At 46.1% G+C, this 17,831-nt stretch overlaps 1 protein-coding gene across 1 annotated transcript; it reads left to right on the top strand.

Annotated features, from left to right (window-relative positions):
* The first annotated feature begins 375 nt into the window (after positions 1-375).
* RAP2C (RAP2C, member of RAS oncogene family) lies at positions 376-10,197 on the top strand. The gene is made up of 3 exons (XM_041396423.1): positions 376-906; positions 2,610-2,929; positions 7,717-10,197. Exons 1-2 carry the CDS (start codon positions 634-636, stop codon positions 2,886-2,888), a joined length of 552 nt encoding a protein of 183 aa, XP_041252357.1. The 5' UTR covers positions 376-633; the 3' UTR covers positions 2,889-2,929; positions 7,717-10,197.
* The last annotated feature ends 7,634 nt before the right edge of the window (positions 10,198-17,831 follow it).

The following is a 17,831-nucleotide window of genomic DNA, read 5'->3' as shown; positions in this document are numbered from 1 at the left end:
GGGTCCCCTCCCCCGCGGGTCTCTTCCCGTAGGGAGCTAAGAGGAGTTTGTTATGGAGTTTGTTCAAGTGATGGAGTGCCGAGCAGGACCTCGTGGAGGAACAGCGCGCCGCTCACAGAGCCGCCCCTTGAGGGGCCGCGGCCGCCACGTTAAAGCCGCCATGTTGGGGGGCCGGGCAGGGACAGTGCCTCGGTGCCACACTCAAACCCGTCCCCCGTCACAGTGCCTCGGTGCCACACTCAAACCCGTCCCCCGTCACAGCGCGTGTGCCTCGGTGCCACACTCAAACCTATCCCCCCGGGGCGCAGTTCGAGCGGGCCGTGACGCAGCACGCCGGAAGTGAGCGGCCGACGACGGGGCGGTGCCGCCTCCGGTGCCTCAGCAAAACCCTTCCGGGTGGGGGTGGCCCTGGCGGGCGGGTCCCGCGGCCGGGCGGCGATGGCGGGAGCGCGGCGGTGAAGGAGCGCAGCGGGGCCGGGGCCGCGCCGGGCGCTGACGGGGGTCTCGCTCCCCTCAGGACGGTGCAGGAGCAGTGAGGCCTCGCCCTTCACCGGAGGCGGGCCGGGGCTATGCGAGGGCCGCGGTGCCGCCTGCCCTAGGCCCGGGCCCGGCGGGAGCGGCGAGCGGGGCCCGATGCGGGAGTACAAGGTGGTGGTGCTGGGCAGCGGGGGGGTGGGGAAGTCCGCCCTGACGGTGCAGTTCGTCACCGGGACCTTCATCGAGAAGTACGACCCCACCATTGAGGACTTCTACCGCAAGGAGATCGAGGTGGACTCGTCCCCCTCGGTGCTGGAGATCCTGGACACGGCGGGCACCGAGCAGTTCGCCTCCATGCGCGACCTCTACATCAAGAACGGGCAGGGATTCATCCTCGTCTACAGCCTGGTCAACCAGCAGTCCTTCCAGGTAACCTCGCCCGGTGTCCCGTCCTCGGCTGGAGCCGGGCCTGCCCCGGGGAAGGCCTGGGCCGAGGAGGAAGTTTTAGGGGTAGCCACGTGTGCTTTATCTGCGAAGGGCCAAAAGTGTAAATGCCGGCTTGAAAGCGCGTTTAGCAGCCCTGCTTCCTGATGGAAAACTGCTTGGTTTGCAGGTACTTATCAGGGTGCCACCATTGTTAAATCCCACGCAGTGCTGGAGAACAATGACTAGCTCCCACTTCCCCAACAGAAATCTCCTGGCAATCCCCTTTTGTGAAGAAATCACTCGATATTAAAACCCAGACTTCCCCTTCCAACCCCCTCTCCTTCCTAAAAGGCATGTTTCTGCAGTTGCTCTTGAAGAGAGTCTCATTGTTCTGCAGTTGTGACTTGTTAAGTGAGCTGCTATTTTCCGCTCCCTGCCCCCAAAATATATTCCTGTCCAGCACGAGCTCGATGCTCTCACAGCATAGGTGGAGTACTGGAGAGCAGAACTAGCTATACACGATCATTTGTGGGTCTGGATTTGATTTCTACTATTAAAACTCTCCAGAAAAATGAAATGTCTTAGCTAGCAACTGGTCTAGGCTGCCTGTAGAAACGGGGCTTTGTTTTTGGGCAGTAAGTGAGTTTAGCAGCACTCCGTGCAGCGCAGGGATTTGCAGCTCCTGCCTCGGCTTGGGCTGCTGAGCTGGGTGTGTTCCAGCTGCTTGGCAAGACCTTGCACACCCCCACTGCTTGCTTCTGCTGAAGGCTGAGCCTTATCTTAGCAGAGGCCTCGAAACAGCCCTGTGCAAGCTGAAGACATGCTTATCTTTGGAAAACAACAGCAGTGACATTGGGATGCTTCTGCTCTCGTTTTCACTGATTTTTGGGTTCCGGTGAGCCCTCATTATTTGAGGAATGGATGTGCAGCAATCCGCCTTGTTAATATTTAATTATTCCCGTCTGTCTGTAGTGTTTGCTCTGAAGGCTGTAGGTGTAAACCTCTCTGCAGTTCTTTACACAGTGGTGACTTCAAACGCTGGGATTGCTTTGTCTCAGAACTATGCAAGAATTTGTAGTACTGATAGCAACTTAAAACACTCAGGGGGCAGAGGAGGCTGACTCAGACTTTCAAGTGTAAACGCCCCGTGTCGGCTCAGACTTGAATAAATGCATCTCTAGGTAATAAAATCTCTTTACAGCATCTAATTTGGTTACTTACATGTGATTAAATGTGTTCACAATGAATTATTCTAAGCATTCCAGGACGGAGAAGGCTTTATTTAAATTGATGGCTTTCTCAGCTGTAAACTAAGCACAAACTTCCTAAATGGTTGTGTAATGGCATGCCCTGCTAGGGTTACAGGTCCTTAGGCTTGAGACAACTTCTTCAGAAAGCTGAAACCAGCCTTCAGAGCAGCAATTCTGTCCCTCCAGTGGCTGAACCGACTGTCTGAGAGCACAGCAGTCACCTTCTGTTTGTAAATTCCATAAAGTGTGCATGCTTTTATATAAAAGAACTAACTTAGTGATAGGTAGTAAATGTTCTCTGAATTCCAGATCTGCGTGCCTATGAGTTTAAAAAGTTTTCTGATGTATTTTTAGTGTTCAGCTGCACGTGAGGGTTCCTAAAATGTGTTTCTGCAGTGGTTGTGTAGCAGTTCCATGTGATTCCCTGCCTGTACTAACCATGGATTGTTTGACCAGGACATCAAGCCCATGAGGGACCAGATTGTCCGGGTGAAGAGATACGAGAAAGTCCCTCTGATCCTGGTGGGGAATAAAGTGGATCTGGAGTCGGAGAGGGAAGTCTTGTCTGCAGAAGGCAGAGCCCTGGCTCAGGAGTGGGGCTGTCCCTTCATGGAGACGTCAGCCAAGAGCAAAACAATGGTGGATGAACTGTTTGCTGAGATCGTCAGGCAAATGAACTATGCCTCCCTGCCTGAAAAACAAGACCAGTGTTGTACAACTTGCATCGTCCAGTGAGAGATATTAAGAAAAACCTCAACCATGGCCATACAGAGCAGGTTGGTGGAACAGTCATAACTAACTGAGGAGCCTAAGCGTGGTGTTTCAGTAAGAGATAAAGGGACAGGGAGTCTGAAATGAGGCAGCCTTCCTCCAAAAGAGATGGGAGCTTGTGCACATGGTTGAGTCAAATGGACTTCTTGTATTACCTCAGTAGGGTTAGTCAGGGAATACTGCATTTGCTTGCAGTAATTTTACAATGACACAAAGTGAATGATCTCATCTGCACCTATTTTGACTGTCAGTGCTGTATTTGATGCTGTGTTATTCTGCATAAGTGCTCTGTGATGTTGCAGTGGGTTTATTCTTGTAGCTGGTATCTGAATTATTTTCCAGTAATGGGGGTTACCTTGGAGTTCAGTGGGATTATTGTGACCAAGTTTCCCAGTAGTTCTACTGAGAAGACTTTGATAAATAGAAATAAAGTTCTCTAGTACAGAAACTGACAGTACCCTTCTGCCTTATCAGTGGAATAAGTTTCTCTTGCAAGAGAACCGCCCTGAGTGGTGAGAAGTGGCTCGAAGCCCACATGAGATAGTCAAGGGTGTGCACCAAGTGCTCTTCATCTCAAATCTCCAGAGCACAGAACACACTGTAAAATGCCTTCCCAGTGCACAACTCTCCTTTCCCAGTGACTCACAAGAGGTGTGATGGGAGTCCAGCCTTCAGAGGGCTCTCTGTAAGGCTTCCCCTGTCAGGTGTTGCTTTAATTTTAATTTTTTCCCTCCAAGACAGCTGCCTTTGGCCTTTCACGTGTGTGGTCCTTTTCATCACCTTTTTCCTCCTGGCTGTGCATGGGTCTGTTCCTCCCTGATGTGCATTCCCATGAGGTGGTTCTGACCCCCCAGCACTCCTGTTTCCCCTGTAGCTGTTGCAGGTCTTGTTTCACCTCTGGCTCTTATCCATGTGGCTGCACAGCAGCGTTGGTGTGCTGTGTGTGCAGCCAGCTGGTCCCTCAGACCTCCAGTTGTCTGTTGGACCTTCACAGACAACTCGTGATCTCCGAGAGCAAGTGCAGGAATCAGGGAGGATGTGGAAACTCAGGGGAAGGAACTGCCCCTCCTGACAGCTGCACTGCTTGAGGCTCAGACTCCCACTGCCATGTTAGGAACTTGCTTGACTCAAAGGAGCTTTTTGTGTCTGGGTGACAAGAGGGAAAATAGGTTATTACTGGGAGCTTTGGGCCATGGATCCTCTTTAATCTTGAGTGCAAGGTCAGAGTGAAGTCTCAAAGCTTCTCTTTGAGATTGTTATAAAGTGCTTTGTAAATATCAAGTTTTAGGTGCTCACGGCCCTAGCACTGTCACACTACAGATAATACATTATGTTTTTATCTCCAGTTCTGGAAATTAGGAAGGGCTGCTGTCACTGTGTACGAGGTGTGTGTAAGTTTGAGATTTGCTTGTTGAAAGGTGGGGGAGCTTGTTGTTTTGGAGCAGAGGAAAATACAAGTAAAGTCTTTCATTGTACATTAATCACACCTGCAGAGTCTATGGAGTTCTAGACAGTAATTTCTTAGATTAATTTCTTCTTTTTTTTTTTTTTTATTTGAGTGCTGCAGGGGTAATGTCCTGAATTGTTGCAGCTATTTCTAAGGCAGCTTCACAGACTAGATTATGTGACTAGAAGTATCATGCCAAAGGATATGGCAATCCCCTGGGTTACTAATGGTTCATCTTGGGCAGGTTACTGTCTTAAACTCTGGCAAAATCAGGCCTTTCATCCTTGAAATTTAGAGTTCTGGAATTGATTGCTTCTGAGGGAGGCTTTGTAACCTGTCTGCTTCTGGATTTAGCACTAAGAAGCACATTTAATCTTAAAGGTGAAATTGAGGAAGGGGCACAGCCACATGTTATTCCTTTGTATGATAACTTTTACCTAGATTTGGTGGCTTCCTAAATGTGTTCTTGCTTCAGAAGAAACATCTGTATTCTTATGTATTTGTGAGGTCTTGAGACAGGGGATCTAAGCTTTTGTGACAGAGATTTCCTCTCCTTCCTTCTGCCTGGCTTAGACAATCACCCCAAGCCTTTAGCAGCAAACTGCTTCCTTGCTTCTGGGGAATGCTGTCTCTGCCTGGTATAGTCTCATCACCTGTGCCAAGCAAGCCTTTCCTTCCTGATCCATTTCCCATTCAGTCCAGTTCTCACCATGTCTGAAACTTTTATTACTCATTCTGGCTTTTCACAGGCCTCATGTTCTGTATATTTAATTTCAGGCTAACACTTTTGGGGTACTTTCCTCTTCCTGGCTCCCAGTCTATCCTTGTTCTTTGACTGAGTAGATGTAGGATCTCATTAACTTTATCATAAGCCTTTGCTGCTTGATAATTTCTGTCTGATGTGCTCTGGTAGGAGAGGTGCTGATGGTGTCTCGTGATAGCTCTAATCAGCTTTGTGATCCTGCTTATCTGTGATCCAGGAAACAATTGCTGCTTGTCAGACCTCTGACCCCTCCTAGGTAAATTGAAACTGAGGAAGTAGAACCAACTGTCTGAAAATCTGGGCTTGAACTACAGCTGTGTCCTGGGATCATCATCATCACCATCTCTGAGTTCTGTACCCTGGCTGTGTCCAGGAGGAGTCCGTGTGTTGGTTCACAGAGCAGTACATACAGCAGTTTTGTGTTCCTGCAGTTCTGGTGCTGAAACCCAGGAGGGGTGGGGGTAGATTTCTTTTTTTCTGGGCCTAGCTCTGCCCGAGGTTGTTCCAGTGTCAGTTTTAACTCTCAGGTACCACTTAACCTCTTTTTGGTGCTGATACTTCAGCCTGTCTGTCAGCTATGATGTGTAGGTTCTTTCGTGACATTTTGAGAAGCATTTGCTAAACTGTTGTTCCAGTCAGCTGCCCTGGCTGAGATGGAGGATGGAACATAACTGCATAGTCAGGATAACCCTTAGTTCCTTCTAAAAATGTGTGTTGTTCTCACATCCTGTTTCCCACCTCCTCTTTTGTGTTTCTGCAGTGGTCTTCTGTGATTTTGCTCTTGTATTCAGAGATGGGAGAGTTCCAGGACCCTGCTTTGTGTTCCTTGCTCCAGTATTTCTCTTGAGTTTTCAGTATGACACTGTTTTGTATTTCAAATCTTCTTTAAAGTATGGTACCTGGTACAGTGCTTGTGCACTAAAGACTTTCTGATACTAATAGGATTGGTAACACCTTAAAGGTTGGGATGTAAGACTGATTCTGATTGTGGTTTCTGTCCCCTGTGTTCATGAGTAACTGGTATTAGCAAGGTTGAAGGAGGAGTATTCCTCTCTAGGAATAAAGACTGAAAGTGTACTGTCTTCTGGTCTATGTGGCAACAGAGGCACCTGTATTATACTGCATTGTCTGACTTCCCCTCTCTCCTGCCTGCTCACAGAAGAGACCAGAGAGTGGTATAAAGTACCACAAGCAAATGAAGCCAGATGAGGGATCCTGTAGTGTTAATCTTAGTAACTAAACACTAATGCAGAGATGACAAATCTGGGCTGGGAGGTCCCTAACCTGCAAATGCAAGGATGATGAAAGGCATGTGGAGGAAAATACCATTACTTCATTTTTCTGTTCTTACTATTCCTAGCAATTCTTTGCTGGCCACATTATTGAATGCTGGGTTTAGATGAAGTTTTTTGGGTGGCTCTGACTCTGGTAGGATGAGGAGCTATGCTGTAAATGGTTTGCCTCTTCTGTGCTCTAAGCAAAGATGAAACATCTATTAAGCAGGTCTAATCCATCCCCATTAGAAGCTAAATGTTGGTTTGCTGCTTTTGACAGTACAGGGACTCTCTCTGTCTAAAACTTGTGCACCAGCAACAGTGTGTGGGGTGGGAGTGATCTCACCAGATTGGGAGAGAATTGCTGTTAGCTGGAAAACAAACAAACCAGCAAGAAAAACCTGGCTGTTGGCTCCCGAGGGCAGGAGTGCTGCTCCTGAGTGTTGACAGTTGTTAGGCAAGAAGGGGAACCCTGGCCATGTCCTTGCACTCTGTGGTGACACACTCTTAGCTGTGAGCAAATCAGCTGCTGAAAAGAAATGGTGCAGTAGGAAACATAAGGTCCTGACTCATTTGGAGAAATTCAAGAATTGAGAAGGCTCCTCAGAATCCCTGGGAAGTCATGGATCAAGCTAGAGTGAAGTACATGCACATACACATGACAGGTTTCTACAGACTTTGAGCTTTGCCTAAGACTTTTAGGATATCTCTGCAGATAAATTGTGGGAGCTACAAGTGAGTTATCTGAAATGCAAAGATGGTTTGGTCACCTTGGTAATATGTTGGTGTGCTTGATTGATGTGGTGTACAGCTCTCCCTGCTGAGGCTGTCTGAATGCTAAGGGGCTTTTTTTGGAGTCACTTAGAGGGTCTGATTGCTGAGAACACAGGTGTCAAACTGAGTTAGCTGGCTCACCTTTCTGTTCCCAGAACTTGTGCTAAAAGCCATTGTGTATGTTACTGGGTGTTACACATACACTGGCTCCTGCCTTGGTGCATCTGTACAAGAGAACTTAAATTTCCTGGATTTTTCAGATCTTTAGATGCAATTTCCTATCCCACAGCAGCAGCTGTTACAAAGTGAACAGCAATAGGTTGTTACCTGCTTGCCTCTTATATTACCAGAGTTAGTGGAGCATTTGGGGATGCTGCTGTGGAAAACAGTGCTTTGGAGCTCAGGATGGAACTGGCCCTTCCAGGCAGGGGAGGAGCTGTTTTCACTTTGGATATGTATTGAATTTGGCTTTCATGAGGTTTTTGTTTTTTGTTTTGTTTTGTTTTGTTTTTGTTTTTTTTTTTTTAATTGCAGATAAAACTCAGAGGAAACTTGCACAGATGCTGCTTTGGAGAACTTTCAGCCCAGGTTGCAGAGCTGAGCCTTGGTAAACCTGTCTCTATTACAGCACATTGCCATACATCTAAGTGCATAAGGTTGGTGGCCTCCAGGATCCACACACCTTAATCAGAATGCTTAGCATGTTTACCATAAGTTTTAAAATCTGTTCTTTATCTATCAGTCCTTTTATAGCTTTCTAAGTTCATATAATGGCTAATATGCAAGAGTTCATTTTTAATATTTTAATTGATTTCTTTAATCAATTCTGAATTTGTATTTATTAAATACTTAAACTCAGTATTACCTACTCAATGCCTTTTAAAAGAAGAGAGTTTTAATGGAGAATAAGTTGAGCCTTAAACAAATGGTTACTTCTGTATATTACCTCGCATCAGTGCTTATTTCTATTTGCAAGGTTTTCTCCTACAGTGTAGTTGGTCATTCTTTGAGACTTTTTGTTTACGTGTGACAGTGTCATGGAAAGATACTGAAGGCACTCTGGATGGATGTAATATCCCTTTTCGTGGCAAATGCAGCTGTGACAATGTGTTTGTAACTGGTCTGATTTGACAGTAGGGAATACTTGGAATGGCATAGAAAGTCTCCAGCTGATGTTGCTCTCAATCTGGGGTTTCTTAATTGAACATGACAATTGTAGCATTGAAAAACAGCAGCACACTTCTCCTTCTACTGAGTTTCTAAACTTGTTTGTTTACAAATTGCTTCTCTATGCCTTTGAAAAGGGATAATGTATCCTTCAAATGGGCTCTATGCCTACTCTGTCAGCTCAGCTTTGCCTGGCACAGTAAGAGACATCTAGTAGACCTCTGCATATGTAAATCTAATGCAAATACGATCACTTTACATTTTATAGTTTCTAATATTTGTCTTTCTGAATAATATTTTAAAGCAATATTTGTTAAATTTTTTCTTGCACTGTCACAAATTGCTTTTTAGTTTGGTTTTTTTTCCCCAATAAACAAGTTTAATATTAGAGACAAGTTGGTGTAACAAGGGGAAAAGCACCAGGTTTCAGTGATACTAACTGCAAGCGTGCTTTAAACAGCCATTGCCTTCCTTATTGTTTACCTGATCAACATTTTCTCTGAATACTTGAAAATTTTAACAATAACACAGGTATAAAGAGCAGAATGAAAATGTACAAAGAACAGACAAAATCTTTTTGTTCACCTCTATTAACGTGTTGCATACATGAGAGCTTTTTCTAGCGGTGGTTTAAAATGTGTAATTTTTTTTTGCAGAAATTTAATAACTGCAGCTCACCTACTGCACCAAAGTTCTAGGTTTTTAGGAGCCCAGCTTTAGTCATTTGAACATGCTTCTAGAAATGTACATTCTTTCCCTGTAATAGCTAAATATCTATGAGAAAAGCTCCAGTAAAAGCAGTGATGGATATATGAGGTTAAGCAGTTGAAAACTCACAAATTGTATTGTGGATGATGGCATTTAAAACAATAAAAGATCACCGGTACAGTATCTCAATATTAATGTGTTTTATTGGTAATAATGCAGGCTGACTTTACAATATTAGCAGAAATAAAGATTCTGTGTCTACATTCAGTGTTGAATTTGAATCCTGAAAAGAAGAGGACAGGATTTCTGCCTGGTTATTAAAACACCTGATTCTTTTTCTGTGGGGTTACTTGAAATTTTTTTTTCCTGTTTGTACAAACTTTATAAACAGGCTGAGGCTAATACTTAGGTTTGCACTTTAATATCAGAATTAAACCAAACCTTGTATTCAAACTAGATTTTTTTAAAGTGATGGTTGTTGATCTTTTTTGTAGGTTGTAAGGAAGTAATAGGATATGAAAGTAATTCATAAAGATCCTAGTTTTCCTTTGTCTAAGAAGGAAAAAGTTGGTTGGTATTGATCAGTGGTTCATTCCTATGGGTAGTTTTCAAAGCAGTGTTCATTTTCATTGACCTCAGCAAAAAAAAAAAAAAAAAAAAGAAAAAAAAACCACAAAAAAACAAACAAATGAAAAAAAACCTTAAACTTGAACTAGCTTAGAGTGACAGGACTGGGAAAATGAGAGATGGTTTCTTCAGCACACTTTGGGGGGAAAAAGGGACCAAAAGTTTATTTAGGCTTCCTCAATAGTTTGCATGTGAAGTTGCTTATTAGAGTAAGAGGCTAATAATAAATGCAATATGTATTGTCTTTACTATGGCATCTGTTTAGGAGTTGTTCAAATCACTGCAGTAGGGCTCTACAAATAAAAATGTAACCTAACATCTTGTATCTAATGTACTGTATCTTTATCAGTGATAGGTGAAATCTGGAATAACAAGTGCAAAAATGGAACAATTACCTATAATGCTTTGTAAAAAGTTTTTTCCAGTAGAATTCATTCTTGTCATTTTGTAAGACAACCCTACAGTCCACCTGTTTGTAACTTTTTTAATAAAATAGATACCTGTATTACCAAACCAGGGTGAGTAGTCTGTGTTCACTTTCTTCTGGAGTGGCTGCACTGACAAGCTGCTGCTGCTTTTTGTTTTGTGGGTTGTTTTTGAGGTTCTGGTTTTATTCTAAATGCAGTCACCACATCTGAATTGTCTTGGGGGAGTCCTGGTGTGGGGGAACAGGGTGTGCAGCTGTGCCCCAGCTGGGTGCAGAGCTGACAGTGCTCAGAGGAGAGACAAGGGGAGCAAGAGCTGTGCATCATCTTCCTGTGCAAGGCAGGCACTCCCTGAGCTGGGGGCCAGTTCAGAGCAGCCCCCTCACAGGCCAGTGTGATGGAGCTTTGTTCAAAAGAAATCTGTGTTTGTCTTGTGTGAGTCTTTAACGTTCTTGTTTCCATGCAGGAAACACATAAAGATGTGTGAAGATGGCCACAAGTCCTGACATCACCTTGCAGTGTCTGTAGCTGCCCTCCAGCCAGAGCTGACATCTCTGTACCACCCTGGCAGAGTGAGTGCTCCTGGAGCTCTGCCACAAGATTTTTCCAGAAAACCAAAATGCCCAAAGCTATTTGATAGCAATTATCTTAAATGCTCAGTAAAAGCCCTGAATTGGCCAAGTCAGTGATTGTCATCTGGGCCCTGTAACAAAAAGTGCATCTTCCTCAGAACATGCAGTCTTGGCACTGACCTTTAGCACTGTGTTTGTAACTAAAGCTGTGCCTTAATGGAAAATGTGATTTCAAGTTGAGAAAAAGTTGATACCTTGGTCCCTTCAGTCCTCAGCAGTGTGTCAGCAGGCAAAACCACGTAGCCTGCTCACCACCCCTCCTCCAGCTGAAACAGCATTAGCCTTATCTTGTAGGTAGATTTCTGTGATGTTTCTTCTTCCTGCTCACACTTCCTTTGCTGCAATAGAGAAGTAGTTTCCATCTCGAGAGGAAAAGGAGAGAGAAGAGCAGGGTGTGCTTCTAAGTGATTTTGGGTGAAATATCTGCTTCCCTAACCTAGCTGAGAGATGGTGGTGAAGCCTGCCCTCATTAGTGTTGCTGAGGGTGGGAGCTGACACTTCAGGATCTGTCTGCTTTGAGGTGTTACTACTGGATTCATTGCTGTGTGAGTCTGACTTCTCATGTGGTTTAAAAGAAGTCAGAATGCAGCAGCAATACTCCCAGTTCCTTGTGGCACTCAGTGTAGCTAAGGAAGCTGCTTCCTATTTCTACTTGTAGGCTGGGGAGTGATGTGAGTTAAGCCCCTGTGACTTACACCACTAGTTTGTTTCCAGGTGACAGTGTAATACAGGCTGGGTTGGGGATTTTAAGGAAGGAATAATATTGTTATTTAAGCTATTATCTTTCAAAAGTCTTTGGTGCTGAGAGTGAACTCAGTTGCTGCTGCACAGGCTTGTGTAGCATCCTTTGTTAAATAGGTGTGGTAGTGTCATGTTGCTCTGCCTGATTTTGGGGCTGTTTATGTAGTGTTTTATGGCAGCTTTTCCTTTGGTCTACCAGGTCTTGCTCTACAGGTGCCTGCAGTGTCCTGTAGCTTTCCCCGTGCAGCCAGAGGACAGGGATGTCCCCCCAAGAGCCACCAGAGAGCCTGAGCCAGCTGCAGCACAGGCGAGAGGCCTGTCCCCACCCTGCTCCCCCAGCCAGCACGGGTGACACGTAACTGTGCCACTGCCCAGGGCACACCCCAGAGCCACACAAACCCCAGAGCCACACAAACCCCACAGCCACACAAACCCACAGCCAGCACAGAGACCCTGCCAGGGTGGAGCGTGAACCGCCGGCCACACCTCGTGTGCAGCCGCACGCTGGCATCTGCCTGGGGAGGCTGGGCTGTAATTACAGTGTGAAACTAGGTGGAAGTGTCTAGTCTTAATTAAAATGAGATAGGGGTTCCAGAGCAGTACGTGTTGCCCCGTGTGGGTTATCTGTGCTGCAGGGGCAGCGGCCGGCAGTGCCGGGCCGGGTGAGTCACGGCTCGCTGGAGGAAGCGCGAGCAGCTCCCGGGGCTGCGGGCCTGCTCTGCCAGGAGGTGACGTGGCCCGGTGTTCTGCTCTGAAAGGGAAAAATGTGGGTTTTGGGTGTTTTACATAGCCACTTTTATCTCTGCCTGGTCAATGCAGCTGTGAGGAGCAGAGCAGGAGGCTCTGAGCTGCAGTCAGCTCGGTGCAGGGTGATGTCCTGCTGGCAGAGGTGTGCTGGTGCTGCTGAGGGCAGCTCTTGACCGTGCTGATTGCAGGATTGTAGGGGATGAACCTGTTCTCTGGGGAACAATGTATGTAGTATGGAATCAGCTTACTTGCCACTGGTGCTCTCCTTCAAAACCGTTTTCTTCAAGTCCCTCCAAAGGCTCTGGAGCAATAACTGCAATAATTGATCAGAGAGTCTCTCATGTTGTAGGAATCTGTAAAATTCACTCACAGGAGAGGTTTTGCTGCTTCTTTGGTTTGTGGCATGTCTGTGCGCCGTGGTGTTCTGCTGGTTCAGCCTCAGTGTGCTGTGACAGCTCTCTTAGCAGTGCCTTACTTCCTCCTAAGCATATTTCCAGTGATTAGACTTGCATGGGATTTCAGACTCAGCAACACTGCCAGTTACTGATTGACCTCAATTGTTCTTGCCTGGGAAGAAAAATCATAATTGTAGCACTTCCCTCCTGTGGGCATATGGGCAAGGGTGTGTTAGGGATGTGGAGGTGCTTGGACTTGCTTGGAATCAGATGCACCAGCATTGTAGCATAATTTTGAAATTGGACTTCTTGCATGTAAATAAATAAGTGGACTAGAACTTAAATAATAAAGTTGAAAAATTCTCAGACTTACAAAAAGGATTAGTATTTCATACATTTGTGAGACAACAATGTAACTTGTTCAGTCTTAAGACTCATGCTTCTACTAAAAGGTTTAATTGTTTTGTAACTGTAACTCAGTAAAGCAAACAATCAGCTTTCTGGGAAATTTTTGGCTTTTCTAGAAATTGTTTCATTTCTCCTGCCGCTAGGCTGACTTAGAAGATCTGCCTTGACATTGTCTTTAAATTATTTGGTCAGCCCAGAAAAGAGAAACTTGCTGTCTGTGACATTCCTGAATGGCTACTTGTCTTTTTGGGAACTGGCAAGATAAGATGAGCAGTCGTCAGCTTGGTATTCATCCTACTGCTGGGACAGATCTTAGATCCCTTTTCTTCAAATTAATAATGACTTTGTAATCTCTAACAGCCTGGCTTCTGTGGAAAAACAAGAAGAATTTAACTGAATTTTCAGAAAGCTGATCTATGTGGGAAAAGAGAGAAAGCTGCTCGCAGAGCACACGTAAGTGCTGGAGCAGTTTGCAGCTCTGTGGGGTTGTGAGGGATTTTCTGAGGTGGTATTGGATAACCAGTGCTGGAGGAAGGTGTGTGAGGTGAGTGTAGCTCCTGCCTCTGAGTGTTGGGCTGTCACATGGGATCTCTGAAGTCCCTTGCAGGGACCACAGTCACATTACTGATCTTGTCATTATTTTCCATTTGTTGTTCCAGGAATTAGCAGAGCCTTGCCAAATGCTCTGGGTCTAATCTCAGTAATGCAGATGTTTTAATAGGTTAGAAGAAAGATTTTAGCTGCAGGGCCTGCCCATTATCAGGCTGTGGTTAGAAGTGCTTGGGTGTCCAGCTGCATTCCTTTCCTTTCAGCAGTCTCTGAAGTAGTTGTTGGCACAGGATCATCTGAATGGCTCCCTCTTGGGGGCCACTTTAATACTCTGGAAAGGTTTTGTGAGGGTACCCCTGAGACCCTGGGACAGTCACAATGTAGGAATGTTTCCTGGTTTTGGAAATATGTCTGTCTTGTAGCTGCCACCACCTGCCAGAAGGCCCTGGAAGAGAAGCCATGAAGTGGGGATCACCTTTGATCACTACAAAATACCAAGCTCCCAGTTTCAGGTGGATACTGCTCTGTTGTCCTCCACTGCCTGCTGTGAAGAGTGGCTTTGACACGCCCTTCCCTCTGCTGTGAGCTGCATTCCTGGAATCTGGTGTGCCCTGGTGGGACTGAAGTGTGATAAGGGTCTTTTGGGGAAGAATAAAAGGAAAAAAAAGAGGGTGGTTAGAGGGCTACCAGGGAGGGAAGTGTTAATAAAACTCAGCAAAGGAAAAAAAAGAGGGTGGTTAGAGGGAAGTGTTAATAAATCTCAGGGTGAAGATCCATGAGGTGGAATGGGTCTGACCCATTGGCCTGGAGGAACCTGGAGAACGTGTGCTTTCTTTGTCTAGGTGTAATCAAGGCTTACTCAACCAGAGTCTTGGGCCAAGAGGGAAACCACATCTGTCCTGAAAATAAGCAGTATAGTTCCTCAGAGCTCTGTCCTTCCCACTAGCATTCACCTGGCATTGCAGACTCCATTTGGCAGCTTCCTCAGACAAAGCCACTGGCTGTAGGATCCTTCCTGATGCTCAGCAAGTGGCCCAGCCACAACATGAAAAAATAAAGGACAGCAAAAAAATAAAGGTAGCAGCCCAGTGCTGTGCTCTGCTGCACAGGTGTGGTGAGGTTCCTCTCCCCAGCTGGAAATCACGGAATGCTGTGCAATGCCCAGCTCCTTGGAGGCATCAGTGCTCCTTTGATTGAATACATTTAAGAGGCTTTCTCTTGCTGCATAAATTGCTTTCTCATGTCTTTGAAGTGACCTGTTTGAATTAAACATCACAGAGTGCTTTTTATATAGCTGTGCCAACAACACAGTGCAACTGGCATATCAAAAATGGGACAAAGTGCTCTGGATATCACCAGAGTCAGGGCAGTATTTAGTTTCTTGTACAGCTCGTGCTGTCATTTGTATTTGCTCACAGCAAGCTGCCTTCTGCACTCCTGGTGGTAATTTTTACATAACATGTAAAAGCTGAAAAAGGAGGAAAGGACAGCAATGCCCACGGGTGCACGCTGGAAAGTGTGAGTGCTGGAGTGACCTGCGCATCCCTGCACACCGAGTCCTCTCCGTGCTTCTTGTGGGGCACCACAACACCACGAGAGGGAGCGTGGAAGCAGCGAGTGCCTTGTCCCGGGATGGTCCGGCTGAGCCGGGCGCTGCTCCGGCCCTGGCAGCCAAACACAGGCTGAAAACAGAGCAGAAATGGAAATAAATTCAGGTTTCAGGGCTTGGGGAACTACAGAGAATATCTTGCACCTAAGGTTAATTTGTCTCAGGTGTCTGGAATTGCAGTTGGGCTTGGAGCTTTTAGTGCGTAATCGAGGTTATTTGGGATTTCCTACGCTGTTATTGCAGGTAGGCAAAAAGAGCCACTTAGCTGCTGAAGCTGGAATAAAAATATAATCACAAGAATAAGATTTGCCTTAATTCTATGATTCCTTGAGCATGAGATTATGCACTGATTTTGCCTTGGGTGGGACTGGGGCAGAATGCTGCTGCATAATGTCACCTTCTGGTATCAAAATGCTGCTCAGGGAAGTCTTATCCTGCAGTTGGAAGGTGATGGGTGAACCCCACCTAAACACAAAATAAAAAATGCAATTATTTCCATTTTCCCAGTGGTTACTTATAAGTAATAAGTTTTAGCACACTTGATGTCAGGTTATTTAGCTGAATTTGATGAAAATGTAAATGTATCATTGTTTATTATATTCAGTAAATAGAACAGTTTTGAGGCAGAAGTTTTTAGAAGGGCAGGACATGGCAAGTCAGGTCTAACTATTGAGATATGTCCAAGATGTAATGTGGAGAAAATGTAAAACAATGATCATTGTTAGAGGTTTAAAGGAAGGACCATGTACCTGGACTGTCCCCTACAGGTGTATCTAAATCAACTCTGGTTTTTCCAGCCTGCTCCAATGTTTTTTCTGCCTCACAATTTAAGGGTCTTTCCTAGGAGCTAACTCAGATCCTCCCTGCAATTTCTAGCAAACTCTTAATTTTCTCTTTAGCTTGGGAACACAGCTGATCCGTTCTGGAGTGGCTCTGCCTCAGTCAGGTGATTGTTGTTCCTTTCTTCCCTTTTTAAGCTAAACAAAAACTCAATTTTTTCAGGCTTTTTTTTTTTTAATACATTTTAGGGGGCATATTTTATAAAAAGTGTAAAGCAACTGTGTATGAACTGGGACCCCAGCTGAGAGTGAAGCCATCCCTCCTGGAAGGGCAGCAGGAATGTGGTGGGTACCCTATTCTGGAAAGAAATGTCCCTGTTTACAGTGCTGGTGCCATGCCTTGGATTCATTAACCAGCTGGGATAGCCTGGAGCTGTTCAGAAGGATTTTGGCTGTGCCAGAGCCTGCTCTCAGTAATGCAGCCAAGAGCTGGGTTGCTCCCTGGCCCTGCACTTCATGGAGTTATGGCTGGGTGAGGAGGGAACGTGGATGTTCTCCTTGCAGCTCCAGCTGAGGAAGGGGAGGTGAAATGTGAGTGTATGAAAGGTCACAGCTGACCAAAGTCCACCTGGGTGAGCCCTGTCTGGCACCTCAAGTGTGCATTTCTGTCTGCTCAGCAAGGAGCTGGGTGTGGGTTCTTGCCTCTTGGACTGTGGTGTTCAAAATCCCCTGGCAGATCTCTGTTCAATGGCTTTATCTATACATCTCAATTTCCGTTCCTCCAAACCAAATTTGAAGATAAACGTGGCAGAGTCTAAGGACCAGCAATGCACAGTGATGCAGGGGCAGCAGGTTATGTCCCTTCTCTGCCAGAGTTTGTTCTCTCACAGCCTGCTCCTCTCTCCGGAGGCAGTGGGGAGGTCTGGGGCATTTCCTTGCCCATCCCCAGCCCCAAACCAGGACAGCAGCTCTGCACTGGCTGGCTCTCTGCCCAGGGACAATGGCTCACCCTTCCAGGAGGCTCTGCAGGGTGTAGCTGCAGTGCTCAGCTCTCTGCCCTGTCTCTGCGCTCACTCCAGCACGGACAGGGAACAAAGGAGCAACACCCAAACATTTCTCCTTGGAAAAAATGGCAGCAGGGTTTGGGAGGAAGGAGACTTCTTGTTTCTTGCTCTGCTCAGTCCATCCCAGCAAGCTGCAGGGTATTTGAGAGACTGAAGAAGACCCTGAGCCAATGCATCCAGACTAATATGTGTTGCACTACTTCTCCCATCTGACAGATGCACTAGGTGGAAGAAAGTCCTTCGTGGGAGAAGTAGTGCAACACAGGATGGTGGTAGCAAGGTCCAAAGTATTTAAAATCTAGGGCTGAGCTGGGTGAACAAGGAGCCCTGAAGCAGAACTCCCTCCACCATGCTGCTGCTCAGGCCCCTCTGTGCTCTGGTGCTGCTGCTTGGGGTCCCCTCCCCACCTGCTGCTATGGCTGTTCTTGCCCTTCAGGGGTTCTGTGCTTTCCTGCACCATTTTCACACTTTCCCCTGCCCCTGCAGATAAGGAGGACATACATACCAGCTGGGTTTTGGCATTGGCTCAAATGAGCCAGAGTTACTCCTGGTGCTCCCCTTGTGTGCTGCTCTGGCTGGGCCCCAAGTCACCTCCAGAAGAAGGAGATAGGTGGGGATAAAACAGGTTTCTCATCTGCTCAGACAGCAACAATCTGCATGCCCCAAGCAAACCTTGCTTGTCCCACATCTCTTCTTGCTGTCCTTTAGCATCCTATCCCAAAAAGTCCTTGTTAATGTAGTTTGATCCTGTTTGCTGCTGCTGGCTCCGTGCTGTGTCCATGGATGGCTTTAGGGTGC

The sequence above is a fragment of the Onychostruthus taczanowskii genome, unplaced genomic scaffold (genome assembly GCF_017590055.1).
Source record: "Onychostruthus taczanowskii isolate IOZ18803 unplaced genomic scaffold, ASM1759005v1 scaffold13, whole genome shotgun sequence".
Classification (NCBI taxonomy): domain Eukaryota; kingdom Metazoa; phylum Chordata; class Aves; order Passeriformes; family Passeridae; genus Onychostruthus; species Onychostruthus taczanowskii.
Note: the sequence above shows the minus strand (reverse complement) of the source record. Positions and strands in the feature narration are given on the sequence as shown.

What these genes read in the sequence shown, in the direction of transcription:
- RAP2C (XM_041396423.1), top strand. Translation starts at nt 634, where the DNA reads ATGCGGGAGTACAAGGTGGTGGTGCTGGGCAGCGGGGGGGTGGGGAAG. An exon ending in TCAACCAGCAGTCCTTCCAG is followed by an intron (nt 907 to 2,609) that starts GTAACCTCGCCC and finishes TTGTTTGACCAG; the next exon opens with GACATCAAGCCCATGAGGGA.